General features: G+C 43.3%; 1 protein-coding gene across 1 annotated transcript; it reads right to left on the bottom strand.

Annotated features, from left to right (window-relative positions):
- Positions 1-1,139: 1,139 nt before the first annotated feature.
- Positions 1,140-19,982, bottom strand: FRZB (frizzled related protein). The gene is made up of 6 exons (XM_082001304.1): positions 19,472-19,982; positions 9,899-9,946; positions 5,482-5,547; positions 3,228-3,432; positions 2,925-2,988; positions 1,140-1,361 (listed from the first exon to the last, which is right to left on the bottom strand). The coding sequence occupies exons 1-6, from the start codon at positions 19,929-19,931 to the stop codon at positions 1,251-1,253; spliced, it is 954 nt and encodes a 317-aa protein (XP_081857430.1). The 5' UTR covers positions 19,932-19,982; the 3' UTR covers positions 1,140-1,250.

Raw genomic sequence — 19,982 nt, 5'->3', positions numbered from 1 at the left:
TTGGTTTTACTTATTATCATTGTATTTTCAAACTACATAACTACAACGCTGTTTTGCTAATGAAAGGCAGCCCTAATGCACTTAAGACAATACTGACAGCTGAGAATACAACATCCGCTTGCGTAGAGCGGGTTCCCCTCTGTAGACTACAGTGAAGAGGACTATTATTTTATTTACACCATTTTAATTTATCTTGAGCAGAAGAGAGAGAAAAAAAAGTGATAATTTCAAATGTCAGCACTGTCTGCAAAGAATGCTATAGAAGCACAAAAATGAAGGGCGTTTTGCCTTTTATATTTTGAACAGTAATACAAAAAATGCAACCTTGGTTCAAAAGTCAGATAAGGTCTGTGTGGACAACTACGATTATTTTATTGGACATATTTTACTGAGCATTGAACACTTGTTTATGTAGGCACAGATTTAAGAATAACACCACAAAATCAAAAGGATAAAGTGCAGACCTGTACTGAGAAGCAGGCCTGGTAAGTCAAGTCTACTGCTACAACTCGGCAAAGAAAAGAAAGAAAAGGGGAAAAAAACTGCCATTATAAAAACCAAGTATATTATAAATTATGTCCTGCGATAAGAGAGCTATACAACCTTTCTTGCAAGGTCCAGAGCACTGGAAAACCCAGGTCCCCTGTGTGAAAGCACACAGTGTCTGTCGCAGGAAATATTTTAAGTTAGACTTTGGCTTACACAAGTGGTTTATTTATAAGAAAACGTAACAAAAGTGTACTGATTAAAACAGTTCTCTTAACATCATTTCTCTATATATTTCAGAATAAAAAATTATGCACTTAAAAACAGGTAAAAACCTCCCCCCGACACAGTAAGTTTCAGCAAACAGTGACTGAAAAAGAGTGAAAGGGGGAAGCCAGTGTGAGTCATGACTTTAAGCGATGGTCTTCGTCAGATCTCATTCCTGCTTCCATCAGAACTTTCTCTCTAAGAAGATTCATGAGATAAAATGGTAAATTGAACACGTTCTTGTCTTTCCCCATCTCATAAGGGCAGTTTTCTACAGTTCTTAGTAACAGAAAAAAATATATATATTTCCAGAGCTTGCACACATCCGAAAAAAAAGGCAGAAAATGAGAGGGAGAATAAAAACTAATATAAGCTAAAACATTATTTTGTAGTAAACAATAGAATATAACGTGCAATAGTGCAATTTCTCCTTTGCTGCTCCAACAATGAAGTCTTGGTAGATAGTCCACTGCATGTCAATGTACAGCATCCCACATCTAACTACGTGCTTGTCGGGCACTGCTGGGTTTGCCGGGCTTTGGAGCTGAGTCGCTGTGTCCAGACTCTCCCTTCCCCTTCCCAAGGTGGCGGAGTTTCTGATCCCAGCGCTGCATATTGAAAGGCAAAGAAAGTACAATAGAGGTTACAGAAGAAGAAATAAGTCATATGTAAAACAAATGCACGTGTTTAGAAACAGCAGAAAAAAAAAAAAAAGTCGCTGCTGGTTCCACCACGTTACCCTGTGTTGGGCTTAAATGGTGGAATGTGAGGGTATCGGTAAGTCACTTTAAATAGAGAAGCTGTTTCCTGGCTTTCTTGTAGCCTCTGTGAATGAAGGGGCTGACACAAGGCATAATGGCTTCAGCATAAAAGCATCTCACCTTCTAAATACTTACATTTAAATGAAGCTATTTGTGCAGTCTTTAGGGGAAGCAGGATGAAAAAACAGTACAGTAATATTTTTTTTTTTTTTTTTACTTTTGAGGGTAATAGCAACCGCAGTACGTAATAAATATAGTTGGTACAACTGATGATGCTTTTGGAAAGGAGATTACGATGAGAAGCGAGTGTGACCCGGTGTGGTCCTCGGCACCCTCGCGCTAGGCGCAAGGGCAGAGCCAGTAGGTTGCAGGCCACAAGGAAATAAGTGAGAAAATAAGTGAGTTCCCCCCAAAAAACCCAACAAATGACATGGCCACCCAAGAACTGGGACTGAGCAGAAGTCAGCCTGTGGCGGTACCATGGTATTTGCTTTGCAGCACTGGATTTCATAAGGTTCTGCTAAATCAAAAAACAGCCTGGAATAACATCATGTAATCTCTGTGGATGTGACAAATGTGCACAGAAAATCTTGCACTTGTAATCAGAACACTTTTCCTGCCAGTCACCATTAACGCCGTTGAAGAAACTGTTGAGTGCAAGAGGACACCGGTTTGCATAGGCACAACCATTATGTCAAAGCAACAGCTGAGACATTGTGTCCAAGTAAGAATATTCTGTGTAAAATGACACTCCTAACAATGTCAAAATCGCTGATACTTTGTGGTGCATTAAAACATAAAAAGGCAATCTTTCCAGAACTTGGAATGCATTAGAATACATTTAAATTAGAAAACATTGGAATATATTTTCATATATTGCTTGCATTTGAGCTCATTGCTACCATTTTGCTATGACATGACTTCCTTATCATGTACCTCCTTCATCTAAGCCAGGAAGGTACATTTAAAATAGTCACTCATCCACACAATTTGGTAAAAGAACTGTATTTAAAGGATATTAAATCTGAGAAGTGTAATTCTGACTCAGTCTGGAAAACATTTGTAAAGTCCTCCTTTTTTTTTTTTTAATTAACTTCACAATTACAGTTAAGTAGGTGTGTGTTGTAGAATGCACAGTTTGCATACAGAGTTAAAACACTCCTACTGTTTGCTTTTTTTGAGACAGAGGTTTTGATTGCTGCTACACTGGTGTACTTTGGCGTAATTCAACATCCATTTTATTCATCATGCATTTCTAAGTAATATAATAAATAACACACAGTTAATTTTTGATACCCGATATTAATTAACTGAGGTCAGCACATGTATTTTCTTCCCTTATTTTGAAAAGATTAGGTAGATGTTTCATGGTATCTACTACATTTGACTTTTGGTGAGATATTTTCATACCTTTACTTTTTTACCGAGACGATCCTTCCATTTCTCAGCTATGGAGCCTTCCACCAAAAGTAACCTAAACAACAGAGACAACCAGTTACTCCATCAACAGGCATGCACAAGCTATACAACCCAACACATGCAAGACTAAGATCTCTGTGCCTGCAGAGAGCCTTGTCCCCCCTCAATATCGTTAGAGAGATGTACAGAGAGTCACACCAAGTTCTCCTTTCCTGATGGCTCTGAAGTTCAGCTTTACAGGCAGCGGAACAAGCAACAACAAATATCCTCCAAGGACAATGCAGAAAGAGCTACCTGGAGCGCTCCTCGTCTTCATAGCCCATAATGATGTACTCTTCGTTGGCGTTGAGCGGTGGGCATAAGCAGCCGGAGTTTGTGTGAAGGTTTACAGTGTCCTTTGGGATGTTGACCAGGGAAGATTTTAGGATCTCTTTTACTTCCACTACTGCAGTGATGTCGTGACATTTAGTCTTCACCTCCTTCACTTTAGCCCGAATGACTGGGAAAAAGTCACAAGCAGTGTAGTTAGCAGCAGCAGATAATGCAGGTCACCCCCAAGCCGTTCTTGGTGACCTCTGGGATTAGTCTTTTGCATGGTCCATTATCAAAAGCAGCTTAGCTGAACTCCAGCAATGTCCCTGCCCCCATCTCTTCACTTCATTACTTCATCCTCCCCCAAGAGGGTCCAAGTAGCTCAGTATCTGCCATAATAGTATGGTCACGAGCAAGACTTATGTACCAGTTGGATTTATGTCCTGTTTAAGCTGGACTTTAGCATCCCTTCTTCTTCGCCCTTTCCACTTTAAACATATTTAATTCATTCCTTGTAATTCGTCCTTCTCTCTCAAGCTGTAACTGCTCCCCCTTTGACTACTTGCAGCACAGATGACAGAATTTAATTTGTCACTCTCAAAACTTCGCGAAGTGTGTGCATTAAAACTTCTCGTATCACTACTTCTGCTGGATGACAGGCCCTTACCTTTTTTATTGTCTCTCCAATGACCCAGCACCAATCTGGCTCTGCTCTTTATGAACTCCAAGCGCGCCTGATCTTGGCCTGATGACCCATCTAATTGTTTCCTCCCTCACCCTTCCTTTTTGCCTTAAGTTGCATAGGAGGAAAAGTTGCCTTTCAAAGGCAATGCTTTTTGTTTCTCTGATGGTGACCAGTGAACTGATACCACATGCAAATGCAAAGCCAATCCAGAGGTCATGCTCTATAAAATGCCACATCTTTCAAAGCTTGCAAACAAGCATGCTTTTCCATTACAAATGGCAGATTCACCAAATTCCCAGTTTCTTCTAACCTATGTGAAAAAGGTAACATGGAAGAAAGAAAACCATGGACTTTCATCTCTCTTCTCTTCATATGCATTGCCCTTAAAGACCATCAGTCAGCAGGTATTGCAGCCACATTCAATAGAGCTAACAACAATTAATAATTTGTGCATTTACTATACACAATTTACCCCAAGTGATCCACTTTCTGAAGAACTTTTAAGATTTCAAAATAAAATCTTGCTTTAGTTTGGAGTTACTTCAAATGCATTTTGAAACTTTTTTAATTTCAAAAGCTTGAAAAGATGGGCAGCAGCGTACTCTGAGACTCTTGGATGTGCAGGTACCCACTAGAGAACAATCACTCTGTAATTATTTTCCAAACAAATCCACCAAATCAACATAAAACTGACTAGTCACCTAAAAAATAACAATGATGTTTGAATACAATTATGATTTTTTTAGCTTTTAATAGGATATATTTTTAAAAGAAACTTATCTGACAATAGTTGTATAAACGCATTATCTTAATAAATACTATGCAATCACTATCATTTAAATGAAGTTTTTAAGTTCACTGTGCCTAAGGTTATTCACACAATTAATGGGAAAAAGGATGGGCCAAATTGTTCAGTTCCTGTGATATGTATTCATTGGCTTCATCAACCTAATTTGCTTAAAACAAACAGTATGAAGAAAAGTAGCAGCCTGGACCTGTGATATACGTGAAGACCAGGACAGTCTGGACAAGAGAGACATAGTACGGTCACTGTACACTTTTACAGCTATTACTGACAGCATAACACAGCTGGCAAGATGCTCATTGCTGGCTTCGATACGCAAGAAGGAAAGAACCTAGTATGGCTGCTACATCCCATGGCGAGTTTGTAGGCATGAAAGTTAGTAAAAACACCCTTTCCTGCAAAAGCAGAGCATATCGGAGCTGGAAATAAAAGCAGCAGTTCAGGCATAGCAGCCCACGACGTCATTTTTGTCACATCGCTTTTCACACTGAAGAAGTGCACGAACCCCAAATGCCTGGGCTGACACTGAAATAACACTCAAGATCAACAAAGACACTCTTTCTCTAACATATTACGCTAATCCCGTCTATCCTTCTAATTTGGAAATGTTTCAGGCCACGTCTTCCTTCTGTAATAAGTACCATTGGATTAACCATCAGTAATTGGGACCAGAGGCTTTTTTAATGAAAATTTCCCCTTACTGTAGCCTTAAAAGCGTTGGGAGCTGGCCATGCAGCTGTTCTTACCGTAGTTATAATTATTGCGTAGATAGGTCTTCTGGGTAGCTTTTATAGGCTTGCATTTGCAGCGCTCTATAAAAACAGAAAGTTTTGTTTAGAAAGAAAAGAGCGTATGTTCAGTGACAATCTGCCCGAAACCCCAAGCTCACACCTAACGGAAATTTTACTGAATTGACTTTTTTGTTACAGGCAAGTGAAATATTAAAAACCACAGGGCATTCCTGGTCTGTTCTGCTGGAAAATGTTGTGGAACTGCCCATGAGACCTCAAAGGTTTCTAGGAAAAAACTTGACACGCTGAAATTTAAAAAAAACAAACCAAACCGAACCACTACAACTAACTCACCTCACAACAACAAAGACACAAGGACTTGGATTCTGAAGGGACAAAATCTGCCCTTTTAAGCCAGTTCAATCTTGGTCTCTTCTGTGCTCGCAGGTGCTGCAATTCCATAGCCTTACAATGCCATTCTCTCTTCTGTACTACGCTTACTGAATGCCCTCCTTTCTGCACCTTTAATCATACAGACCATAATACAGACACAGAAAGAAAATACTATGACAGGGCACGATTTAACATTTCATTGGAGACTACGTATCTCAGCTCAGTTTAGCAAATTGGGGATGTTCTGGCTAGCAGGCATTTACCATAAGGAATATGATTTTTGTGGCTAATTCTTAACATACAGTTCATCTTTGGAGCTGCACCTTAAGATTTCTTACAGTGGCACAGCCTCTTTACACCTGAAGATGTCCAAGAGCTACAGTCAACAGATGAACCATGTCGGAGGGTGGTGGGACCAAGCGGCACGTAGCTCCCTGCTCTGAATGCTTCTGGGACGGTCCTGACAAAATGAAATCTCAACTATGTGTCTCCATCGGCATCTGGCAGGAGGTTTAAGGGAGATTGAGTTTAAGAGGCTGAAAGGCTTCACTTCACTACTGCAGGTGTTTGGCATTACCTCTCATCCTGCTCTGGACTCTTCCTCAATTTTTGTGTAAATTTTACACAATTTTATTATGACTCAGAACCTCAGATTTAATTAAAATAGGTAAATTATTAGCCCTTATGGCGGTAAGGATGGCCTTCAAAAAACAGTACAAATGAGCAGAGTCAGAGCAGCATTTCCAGTGGTGCAGCTTCCAGACAGCTGGAACAATAATGGAGGTAAAAACATTTTCATGAGTGCCCGGGGAGTGCTAATGCTGAAGCGCCAGACCCATGCATTCATTAACACCACCAATATTTCATGGCTGGTTGTTCTAACGCAAATATTTACTTATTTCAAGCTAGTGTCTAAGTGGAGTTTGGTGGAATTATCTCAAACAGCAGGTCCCAGTATTACGCACACATGGTCATCTATTTTGACATTGGATTTAGCATTTAAGTGGAAGTAGACTTAATGCAGCCTATTTGTATACACCGTAATTCTAAAATACCAATGCATATAAGCTATCAGTTTAGTTAAATCCAATCTGAAGAGCCTGAAGAAGAATTTTATTTGCCATATAAGATTTCTGCATATTGAAAAAAAAAAAGGGGATGGAATCATGGGGGTATGGACTTCTCAAATCATTATTTATTTTCTATTGAAAGAATTTTCATAGTGGAAAATAAAATTTAAAAAATACAGGAAAGAGGAGAACATTTCAAAAGAAGGGTATATTGTTTCCTTGAATTTCAAACACATCCTCAGGAATCTATATGTAGATTCCTACAGACTTCAGCTTTTGTATGAGACTGTGTTAAAATAATCAAGTCAGAGAAGGGAAGTGATTTTTGGCTCCCCTTCTGCTTGTGGGAGCTCATGCATACTTTAGGCCAAATTATGGCCCATTTTATAAGCTGCCTTGAAACAGGCCATAAAAGATGTGCTCCTATGACCCACACTCATGCAGGCATCTCAGTGTTCAAGTCCAGCGAGTTGTACACTTTAACGTTCTCCTGCTCTACAGTACTTTGCTCTGTGGCACAAGTAGAATAAAATAGTTGAAATCACAAGACCAGAATACATAGCCTCACATTTCCATCAATTTTAAGACAGTATTGGATTATTCTATTTTATTAATTTGAGGAATATGTTGTATTAGTCTTGTTCTAGAAACAAACTATAGGCTTGTCCGTTCTTAATGAAGGATACCTCCCAGTCGCCCTAGTGCTTTTCAAATTTACATCTCAAAGAACTTTACAAAACTCTACATTATTCCTAATTACTATTTAGAGATACAGAAACCAACACAGAGTCACTTGCCAAGGTCAGTTATAAAGTCAGTCGTAGAGCTAGAACCAACTCCTCTCTCCCAATTCCTGTTGCAGTGACTTTCAAAGGAAGCACAAACATGAGTATTAGAGAACTTGTATTTGATTGATGCATTTCAACTAAATTCTGTTCCTGGCAAAGTTGAGCTTTCCCCAGGGAGTGGGAACACCCACAAAAGGTGTCTGCAAAAATGTACTGCATCTCTTGATGCTGAGGGAAAGTCCCATCTTGCATGATAATCTCCTCTGAAGGTGCCAGAATTACCAGAAGGGCTGTGGGACCACAACAGTTACACTCCGAGCACTGAGACAGCCTCTGACACAGAGGCTCACACCAGTTTAGACTGAGAACTCAGCTAACTTTGCCATTTAAGTATTCTTTTTTAATACAAGTCAATACAGGACTAACAAAAGCTCAAAATCTATACCTTTGAAAACTTCTCCCTATAAATGCCAAAACGAATGGACTACACGGGAAAAGGGTTTTCCCCACGGATTGCTACCAAGGAACGTGCCATCTTAAAATATATGTGCATGCACACTCTAAAACCTGGCTGTAATTCTGATCAGAACAAGCACTCAAACCTGGCAAATGCTTCCCTGAAAAATTAAGGATAAAAAAAGAAACTCTGGAAAAATTTCTGACAGACTTGAAAAGCATCTGATGAAGCAGATGGCAATGTAGTTTACTGCCGAGAGAGGTAAAAAAGCCCCCCTCAACCCATGCAGACTCAGAGGGAAGGTTTTGCCAGTGGACACTGCCAGGGATAAAAGATGCCTTAAATAGGGGTAACCCATGAGTACTGCTCACTGCAACCATACATAGAAGCACATGCAATATGCTCCAGAAACCACAGAGCTGAGTCCAGGATTTTTTGATACCCATCAGGTTGCTACTTGCAAAAAAAAATTCTATTTACATACTTTACTGAACATATAAATAACGCAATTATGAAACACAGCCTTTTAGGTGGTTAAACTGTGTTTGTCAGTTGAAACAGGTGTAGCATATTGAACCAGAAATTGTTTTGGTACAGCGAAAGGCAGTGATAAACATATAACCCTTCTTTTCAATTGGCAATTTTTCTGCGCATCTTTACTCTATTTTTTGGATGGGATTTTTTTAGGTCTGGTTTTGTTTTTACTAGTCAAAAAGCATCATGACAGCAACAGTATAACTGGATCTTACTCTTTACTCTTCCACTGCAGGGTCACTTACTGGTATTACATGCTGTCTACATCCCTAAGGACAGGCAGTGCTAAAGATACGTTTAATATTTTTGATATAAGGTGATGGCATCCAGCTTTACTTTCATACTCAAGCTTGTAGGCTCTTCGCACAGTCACAGTAGAGCATGAAATCCACACTTTTCTCAATGCCACACAATTGAAAATGGTTTAAAACTAAGAAGATAGTAACGTTAGTAATAAAAATCGTTAGCAAGTCTTTCAGACATGGTCCCGTGCTCAAGGCAATTTAAAGTGAAGATTATTAAAGGGCTTACTTTTATAATTTTTTTCTAATTGTAGCTGGCTTTCTAAAGGATGCACACTACGTAACATTTTGCACCTACATAGCTATTTTCACATTGGGATGTACTGATCACACTTTAAATCCGTATTATAAGCTGGGCATTATTAATACCTTTTTACAATTTGGTCACAGAGATTAATGATGAAGTTATCCAATTTTATGTAGGTATCTAATTTTGTGTTCTACAACCATACTTAGGTGTTTATATTAATAAATTGAGCATCAGCGCACACTATAGCTCATCAACACCTCTGGAGAAGGAAAGACATGATGGCCAACGCTAGGTTTCCAAGTGTCATTTTCTTGACAGAGGCCTAAAAGAAAACTTCCAAAGGAATTGTAATAAATTTCATGGAAACCTACAGTCATTGGCTTGCTTGAGCAACAAATACACATTTCTATAATCTGTTAGCTACCAACCTGGGCTTTGCTTCTTTGCATTGCCTATGACTAGTGGTAACACTCATGTGGTTTTACTCAGTTCCAGCAAAACCAAAAGTAAAAAATCTACAGGATTCCCAGACAAGACAGAGTATTTAAAGATCACTTAGTACCCCTCTTAGTTAATCAAGTATTAAAAGGATCTGGAAGACTATAGCTTGTTATACAGTTTTATAAAAGTGTACTTACCAATGCTGGCGCCTCTACAGTTGCCGTTATTAGAATCCATAGGGAAATCTGTCATGGGTTTGTAAAATATGTAAAGAAATGTTAGTATTTTTTGATTATTTCAATACGCTCACATTACAATGTTTTATCTATCTCTAATATTTAGTATATTAAAACTTAATAACTTCATTAATAAACAGATTTTGATGTTCTACAGGCCAGCCTGTTAAAGTTGACACGATTTCTTACCTGAACTTCACCCCAATCCGGCACATCATGTTAAATGGTGAAGCAGATTAAAGATCACATTTCTACTGGTGTACAGACTGGCAGGTTTAGGACAAGGATGGAAATCTATGGCATGAACTTAAAGCATCTACAAAAAGTACACGTACTGTTTGCATTTAATTAGGTGATGAAGGAGGAATTACTTTTGGTTTGTTTTTTTGGTTACTGAGGAAATCAAACCAACCAACCACAATCATATCATTGAAGGAAATGCCAAAACAAACATTCCAGACCTTCCCCTGGAAAAAACATACTGATTATTTTGAAGGACAGATAAGGAACAGAAGGAAAAAAAGGCACTATGCCCAAAGAACTGCTTTTAGACACAGTCGTAAGTGGAATGCGTCCCACATTAGTAAAACATATAATTTCAAACGTATTGTTTATTAAATTTAATGGATTTATACATATACTTAATAATGAAAAACAAGTATGTTAATGCATATAATGTTGTAAAAGTTAAGGAAAAAAATAAATGCAAGAGAAACAGGATTTGGGAGAGAGGCAGTATACTTTATTAGAATGACACATCAAACAGAAAAACAAATGAGCTTTCAAAGAAAAAGCCCTTCTTTAAATTCACATACCCAAACGTTTATGCAGTTTTTTCACCTATGGAAGCTGGAATCATACAAACATCACCTTTCTTATATCCTTACATCCTATCATGGATACAACACCACTGCTGTTACAATAGAGGATAAATGAATACCATGTAACAAAGGTCCTCTCTTGCAGCTTGAGCCGTAAGGCAGCCCAGGACACTAATGATACTCGGTATAGGTGAAGGGTTTAGATGTGTGGACTAAATGTAAGGGCTGGGACCACTATTTAATCACAAATTCTGTACCTACATATTTAAAATACCTGTTTACAAGAAATCTAGTATACTTAGTTGATCTTCTAATTTGGCCATCCTTCTTTTAAGAAAAAAAAAAAAATCTCCCACCTTAATGCGTATTTATACTACTCTCAGCAACATGAAACTTCCTTTACACAAATGGGGATATGGCTAAATGACAGGGCAAGAGTAAATCTGTAAAACACCTAACTCCCTCACTAACATAATAATAAACCTCAAAAACTTGAGACTTCAGGAGTAATTACTCCTACCAACATAATGAGCAAAGGGTATAGAAAATAGCACTGAAGGGTTGAATAGATGCTCTTTTACATCCAATATCCTACTGCTAATAAAAAAATCACATCCATTTTCCTCCAAAGAAAGGTTCAAACTACCGCAGGATCTTAGAACAAAACCAACATTTCCATGGAGCCAATGTGGTCTTTGGTTATCAGGTACTTCCATGGCAGCTGTAAGGCTTCTCCATGCTGCCTTGTAACAAGTCAAATTATGCACGCCAATTCTTAACTTACATATTTTATTTCGATTATCCACCTGAGCTATTCCCAAATTTTAAAAAAGCTGTTGTTATCAAGTGGTAATTAGAGATTGCGATCTCTACCAATAGCGTAAGGTAAAAAAAAAAAAAGGTCTTCATCAAATTTCAATGCATTTTATGTTCTATCAAGTGCTTTCTTGTATTCCAGGACATAATGGAAGAGGAATGAAAATGATTTCCCTCTTGCAAATGGTAAGTAAGAGGATGACGACATTTCTTCTTGTTCTTCCTCTCCTGGGCCAATCCTCTGTTGTCTTGTTCATTTAGACAAATTGTAGCTTTAAACCAACAATTCCTTCTGACATGGTAAAAGCATAGAGAGCACTCTGAGGCTACAGGCTGATAATTCTCCCAACTGCTCCCACTGCAGACAGAAGTCTGCAAGACCTCCCAGCCACCAAGCACAGAGAGGTGGCTCTACCTCTCCACGTGCCTAAGACTGGCCTGAGATGTTTCACCACCCTGGGCATTCAAGACCCCTGCAGAGAAAGCTCTCCAGATTCACTGCCTCTCTCGTTTGGCTGCCTTGGCCAACTTCTCAGGTTGCCTGCAAGGTTGCCCGGCTTTGCACATGGCAAAGGCAACTTTTTCTGGTGCTTCATATGGCTCAGCAAGCTACAATTCCTACCAAAATAGGTACTTCAGTTATGAACGAAGGGATGGTTCATTCACACCTCCATAGCACCTTCCCCATGCCAATAAAATCGTTACTGCAGGCAGAAAAAAATTTCATCAGCAAAGGAGGCACGGGAAGTACCAGGTTAAACGCTTATCATCTTCACATCCACGAAGGAAAAAGAAGCCCTGAAGTGCACTCTCCGTTCCTAAATCAAGGGCTGATCCAAGCAGCCATGACTGTGTTTGAGCAAACCAAGTCAAATTCACTCTAGAATCACAGCTAAAAATAATCCAGAGCCCAGTAAAGGGTTCACGGCCTTCCCTGACCCCACTTGGAGGTATGACGCTCATGCATATCGGCTGAGGAACTGTCCTTCAAATTCACACCAATGCAAGAAGCGCTGGTTAAACACTCAATATGCCCAGTATAAACAAGCATAGAACTAAACTGCTTTCCACCAGATGTTCCCTTGCACTCCTAGGTACACAACTTATTTTATTTTTACCAAATTACAACATACCCCAACCTCAACCCATTTCCTAATTCTGCATTCATTCGTTAGCCAGGTCAGTTGTCCCACCCCAAACCAGTGGCTGCGGGTATCTGACAAAGCAGCTGGCTGTGCAAAAACTGCAATTCAGACGTTGTGTGCAGAGCAGCTATTAATGGAAACGGCTCCCATTTCTGTGCCTGTGTGAAGGCTGCGGTGCGCGGCGCGCTGTGCTCTGCAGTCGTGGCCAGAATGCAGTACCTGTCAATGAGCAAAGGAGGAGTAAGCAGGTACCAATACGTCACTTTGTGATTCATTTCCTTACTTGCGAGGGCTTGGGCCAGGCAAGTATTGACCCTGCCTTGATGCTTATCTTTCCCAGAGCACTCACGCTTATTTAGGGATGAGCAGGTTCTACTGAGGGAGAGGAGTGTGGGCTTCTGGAGGGAACCGGAGACCTCCACCACTCTATGACACATCTCGGGAAAGGCTTCACATCTCCCTGATCCTTCCCTCAGTCAAGCTCATACCGCCTGGTCTCTTCTCATCTACCAGGGGAGCGATGGGAAAAAGGGTCTGGGCCAGCCCTGCCAACAGCTGCTCGCAAGATTTTGCGTGGGTGTGAGCAACCACAAAGTCCTATCCCCTGACCCCAGAAGCCTAATGGGCAGACACCTCTCTCCATCAGGAGGTGCACACTGCGTAGACCTTCAGTTGTAATGCAGACAGGAAAAAAAAAGAAGCTATTTTTAAAAACAAACAGATGACTTCCTATTGTTCCACTTCTCTTCAGAGGCGACATCTCTGCCAAGTTTCATCTATGCAAAACACTCTTTTTGAAAGAAATATCTGTCAGTGATGATTAGCAGGATTGCCAAAGAGGAAATATTATCCAGAGCTCCAGTCCAAAGGCTTCCTATTAAATATTGTTTAAGAGCAGGGGAAAAAAATCCAAACTGATTTTTCCAATAAGCCATTTTAATTAATCACTTTTCAGAGGGATGCTATATTAAAAAAAACAAAGCCAAACCAAAACCACAAATCACTAACAAGGAGAGCTGAATAAAAGCCACTGGCATAGTAAGCATACAAAATAACAATGCCTGGACCACAGATTTGGATGAGAGGTTTGGGAAAAGGAAACAACTTGGTAAAACTTGGTTTTGAGCAAGCATCTTACTTGTATCACAGTTTAAATGAAAAAAAAAAAAAAAGCAGAGAAAGAGGCAAAAGTAACATGATCCTGATGGTCACTGCAATTAAAGAATACGACCCAGCTCTTACTGAAGCCATTCCAGGCACCCTGCTCCAAAGAACAAACCCACAGCGAGCGGTGGCTACTTGGGCACTATCTTCAGATGGAGACATCTGTGAGCCCCACTGATTAAGAAAACCTTCCAAAATGCATGAATCCAGACCTTGCAATCTACTTCAGCTCTTAATACAGAGAGGATCTTTGCTAATCTGATTGCAAAAACATGCACAGCGAAGCAAAGTAATACGAAAATTGATCCTAGTTAAAATTTAAGACAGACCACTTGAACTCCAAGTTGTAGAGCAGCCTGCAACATGGCAACACGGCCGCTCCACATAACAAATCATTCCACATAACGAATTCTGCCAGGTTTTGGTGACATTTAATGGCCTAGGTCTTGACTTGATGCTTACACTGTAAAAGCCATTCTAGGGGACTCAGCCCACAAAAGCAGACAAACTGTAGCGATAATATAAGAATATTGGTGGTATCATCATTAATAAGGTTTAAATTCTTTTATTTACTTTTTCTTTCTTCTTTAAGGCTTGAAGCTTGTAATGATTTTGTTCTTTAACGGAGAAATGAGGCTGCTTCCAAGTTTTGAGCGAACACCTAAAACAACTCTCAACTTTGTAAATGACAACCACAGCATGCCTGCTCGTCCTCGGTGCAGGCGGAGATACTCCCCTAGCAGCGCTGTGCACTTTGGCTACCAGAAGCAGAGCTGTGCAAAGGCTGAGTCAGGGCAAATTTAATCTAGAGTTTGGAAACCACCGTTTTGGAAATGAAGTTAATAGCATATGAAAAACAAGCATGGGAAACGGCTCTTTCGCTTTTCTTTTAAGCATACAATGCCAAATTCACACACTGGATTACTAAGAATTCATCTAGGCAGACAGGCAGGTATGGAGGACTTGGCCTACACAGAGAAATCATGAGTTCATATAAGATTTAAGAAAATGTATCTCCGTCGCTTGAATAATATTTAATTTTCTTTAATGTTTTAAGTGAATTTTTTTTTTTTTAAATAAGAGATTCAAAGTTCTCGTCAGCCGTCTTATGATAATCACTCAAAACAGTTCGGACATTAATTACACGTGGTTGATGCCTTGTGGTGCCGCTTGCCTTTTCTCCAACATCTCATTAACAACCTGACATGCCTCCAAGCTATTTTTCTATCTCAGTAAGATGTGGTGAGACAGAAACCCAGCCAACGGATCTGTTCTCCAATACGCATGGCACCCATCATACTGCTCTCCTTTTATTGCCAGTTCCCTCTTCAAAACAAGAATAAACACGTCACTTGAGACATAAACATTCTGCTAGACAGTAGCAGCCAAGCACACGCGCTTAAGTGTTTTTCTGAGTCAGCATCCCAACACCAGCAATGACTGTGGTCAGGCTGGTCATTTATTACGCGTAAAATTAAAGACAGATCCCACCATTGAAATTTTAGATTCAAGAGAGTTTTTGTCTATCTGCACTTCTTGCTGCTTCACAGACTAAAGAAGATGTGACAGGACCCTGAATGAAGGAAGCAGATAACCTGACAGATGTGAGGAAGAGTCAGCATATGCACAGGGGAGACTGAAATATATGGGGCATGTGAACGGGCCCTCCTGCATACACAGGACAGCTTGTATCAATGTCTGCAAGCAGAACTGCTTTCATCCTCGAAGAGCACGGAACTTCGATGCAGGATGAAAGCCATAGGGTACAGGAGACATTAGCACATACTAATCTCACATCTGGGATGTTAACATATTGCCAAGAGGCTTTTGCATCCTCCATCCTGGACAGCGATTTGTCAGATCCTCCACAAAAAGCCAAAATATTCAGCGTCACACCTGCCTGCAGAACACCCACACCATGCCCACAGCATCCCTCTGCTGCCTGGGTGTAAAAGAAGCCAGGTGTTTCCCAAAGATAATGAAAAACCAAAAAAGATTTGTTTCCCACAGGACGCTTGTTTGAAGATCGTCTCTGTAACTTGAGGGACCTGAGACCTCCAAAACAGCAGTGTGGTGCAGCAGCTCACACTCAGGTTTTGGAGACCAGCACAAGCCCAGAGGGACTGCAGAGGTTTTCCTTTAACTGAACCCTAAAGAAGGCACTTCTACTGTTCTTATCAGCCTTCTTCATTACAGACATAGCAGCGGCTATTTCATCCCTTCAGCTTGTCAGCAGCCCTGCAGAACATCAGGAGAAAGACAAAAATACCTCCCTCGTTCCTGCAAGGAGGACAGCTCTAGATCTTCCTTACCACCTGGGCTGCACATGGAAAGAGGTCCAAGAAGATATTTGTGGAGGCCTCATAACCTGTGCCTCAATATGCGAGAGTGAACTTCTTACTGAGATTTGCCACAGATTCTGCCAACCACAGTTTCTCCATATTCTGCAACAGCCACAGTCTACTAGGCATGGGGAATACAGCTGATGGAAGAGGAACTTCTCATCTTTTACTGCAACATCAGCCAAAGAAAAAAAGTCAGGTGAACTTCAAATGATTTCCAACTTGGCATCACTGAAATGAGAGTCAAGACCAATTACTCTAACGGTGACAGGGAATTTCCACAAGCGTCTGTACAAGCTCTTCCCTGTCGCAGAAGAGCAGATGATAACTGATCCAGCATGATGTTAACCTGCTGCAGCCGCTTGCAGGTGACTCAGCCCAGAGAAAGTGTGTCCTGAGGGTCAGAAGAGCCCTTGCACCTGGTTGAACCATGCCCTCAGAAAGATGCATGGTCTAATATTGGAAAAGGAATAGAAATCAGGCTTTCCGAACCCTGTCCCTGCTCCGACACGGACAGACATCTGACCACGTCAGCCTTCAGGCTGCTGCCTTATGGATGGGACTAGACAAATGCTTTAACCCTCACCAGTAATAATGCAGAGACCCCAAGAGGAAAGGAAGCAGCAGAATCCTGTTACTTTGCAGGCAGCAAAAAATGAAAGAAAAAAATGAGAATTTCACTTGTGAATAATAAAAAAAATCCTCTTCCACAACAGAAACCCGTGAAAAAACGGGTTTGTATTTCTGCCTGCCCTATTACATGTAGTTTACAGACAGCACAAGGGGCCTAGGAAATAAAATAAGAGCAGGTATTCTGCATGGTCCCCATTAGGCAGTTGGTTATTCGTTGTCTTCTACTTGGCTGCACTCCTTTATTTGAAGAATTGAATTTGGAAGTGTTCACCTTGCCTCTTCCTAGAACAGGAATCCTTCACTCTTCTTTCTAAAGGAGCAGTTTCATTCCCTCAAGAAGGATTCTTTCAGTCTGGTGCATAATGCATCAGTTCAGAATTTTCAGCCCAGAAATGAGAATGTCATCAGGTTCTCATTCACTGAAAGGGAGTTTTCATGGACCTGGCCCTGGAATCCCTCAAAGAGGTTATTGTACTGCTGAGGTCCTCAGAAATAGGTAACTCGGGGGCAATTTTAGCCAAACTTCCTCCACATTTGAATGCGATTGCTTTCAAATTGCTGCAGCTTCTGCCAAGCCTCGCTCAGTGTGGAGCCATTTTTAAGGTGGTTTACAAAAGCACCTCGATGCTGAGGAGAAAGGCGCTTGGCATTCCAAACCGTACTTCCACAAACCATCCCAGCAGGTCTGCGGCCCCCAGAGAGCAGCAGCAGCAGCAGCAGTGAGGGAGCTGCAGGCGCCCCCAGAGAGCAGCAGCAGCAGCAGCAGTGAGGGAGCTGCAGGCAAAAGTAGATGGTTGGGTTCACGGACTGGGGACAACCACAGGGCGGGAAGGATGGAAAGGCGAGAGGGGAGCAATGAGAAGTGTTAGAGCGAGAAATGGCAGTAACGACTGGCGATATCAGGGTACGGTCACTGAGTTGAGATTTCAACAGGTGGAGAGGGTAACGCGATGGAGTCAGAGAAGGAGCGGGGTTAGTCTGGCCTACAAATAAATGGGGGGGAGAGGAGAGAGCAGCTTACCTGGGAAGGCTGAGCTGGGAAGCACAGTCAGGAAACTGAAGCATGAGATTTCATTAGGAGAGGAAAACAGGAGTTACAGTGTTTGGCATTGCTGGCCATGGGATATATAAAGCATTCGGTAACGGGGCAGAAGCACAGTCAAATACATGGAATAGCATGGAAAAAACCCCTTTTGTTCATAGGCCACTGCTGGGGGAGGATGGAGAGGTGGGATCTCCTGCCCGTCAGTGAGCTCCCACAACCTGGCGCTGCAGCTGCAGGCACGTGGGTGCTGCTCAGCCTCTGACCCCTCTTCGCTGCTCCCCTGCCCCAGCTCTGCTCTCCCACTCCTATGATGGAAAGGTCTAGCAGACCCACTGACACTGCAGACTTTGCAGCAAGGAAACGCAGAGTGGTTCTGCCAGCAGCAAACGCTTTTCTCAAGTGAGACAGGTACTGTGGTCATTTCGTAAAGGTCACAGGTCACTCGTGATAACCACCCGCTGGCTTGCTTTAATTTCCCATTTGATAGCTCCTTCAATTTAGTATTTCTGTGGGGCTCGGCTCATCACGTTGGAGCTGTGCCCTGCTAACTTCTCCAGCCCAAAGGCAGCCGTGACAGGAGCACACCCCTCACAGAGCAGGGTCCCTGAGCAACAGTGGGTTTGCAGCATCGTGGTGGCCCGAGTGGTCCTGCACAGAGATGCTCCTGCCTCCCCGGTACCCCCAGACAGCAGCCGGACACCCCGTGCCGCCATCCTGTGGGACCACAGCAAGCACAGCCGGTGAAACGGGACACAGCGAGAAAGCTGAGGGGCTTCAATGGCCCCTCGGAGGCCGTGGGGGTCAGGTACCATCACAGCTGCACTGGAGCTGCCTCGGAGCTGCAGGCAGCCTTCGGCTCACTCGCGGAGGCCGGGAATGAAATACAGCGGAAGGCTGCACCTTGGCTGTGCTCCTCTCCCAACCATAACTCGTGAGCCCAGGGATCTGTCAGGGGACTGGCCAACCTTCAATGCCAACCCCAGAGATGAGGTTGTTTTCTCCCCTTTGGCTGTGTGTGTGCCACCACCAGACCACAGCCCCCCAGCTCCTGCCCGGGGGTCCTCTGGGCACAGTTCTCGCCCCAAAATCCGCTGGCTGCACCCAGGGGGGTGACAGCTTTAGCAGGCAGGCAGCAGCCGGCTTTGGGGAGAGCGAGCGGCTGGGGACAAGCAAAGCGAGGCGCTGGGGGGCCCGGCAGCCCGGGGAGAGGTGCGAGCACCCCTCTCCTGGGCAGCTGTGCCTTCCTAACAGGCAACCGCCGCCGACGGGAGGAGGACCAAAGCGGGGTACTGGGATGCTCCCCGCTTAGGTGAAAGCAGGGCTGTCGCTTCCACACTCCTACACGCTCCCCGGGGCGAGGACAGGGGCTGTCACCGGTCACACGCCCTTCCTTCCTAACAGCAGAACTTCTCCCGCAGCGAAGAGAAGAGAACAAGAAACAAGGAAAAGCGGAGGAAAAGACAAGAGGCTCGGGAAGAGCCCGAGGGAGCGGGGCACAGGCCGGGCTCCCGGAGCGGGCGCGCCCATTGTCCGGCCGGGCGGCCCGGGCCGCGGCCCCGCGCACTCACCGGCGCCCTCGGCGGTGACGATGGCCTCGGGGGCGATGCAGACGCCGCGGTCGTAGAGCGGCAGCTCGTCGCAGGCCAGGCTCTCGGGCCAGGCGTGCCGGTACCGGGCCAGCACCGGCTCGCAGCCCGCGCGCGCGCGCTCGCAGACGGACTTGCAGGGCTTGATGGGCTCGTGCTGGAAATCGATGGTGCAGATGGGCGCGTACATGGCGCAGAGGAAGAAGAGGAGGTCGGGGCTGCAGTTGGTGCCCAGCAGCCCCTCGAACTGCTCCATGGCCAGCACGGCGTTAGCCTGCGTGCTGTGGTGCAGGTGGTTCGGCATCTTGGTCATGTTCCAGGGCAGCGGCTTGCACAGCGGGATGCGCACCGGCTCGCAGGCCGCCGCCCGCCCCGCCGCCGCCCGCCCCAGCACCAGCAGCCCGGCCAGGGCCAGGGCCCGCACCGGCAGCCCCCGCCACATGCCGCCGCCCGCCCCGACGGCGTGCCCCGCCGCGCCGAGCCCAGGGGCCGA

This window comes from Phaethon aethereus (assembly GCF_964289735.1).
Source record: "Phaethon aethereus genome assembly, chromosome: 6".
Taxonomy (NCBI): domain Eukaryota; kingdom Metazoa; phylum Chordata; class Aves; order Phaethontiformes; family Phaethontidae; genus Phaethon; species Phaethon aethereus.
Note: the sequence above shows the minus strand (reverse complement) of the source record. Positions and strands in the feature narration are given on the sequence as shown.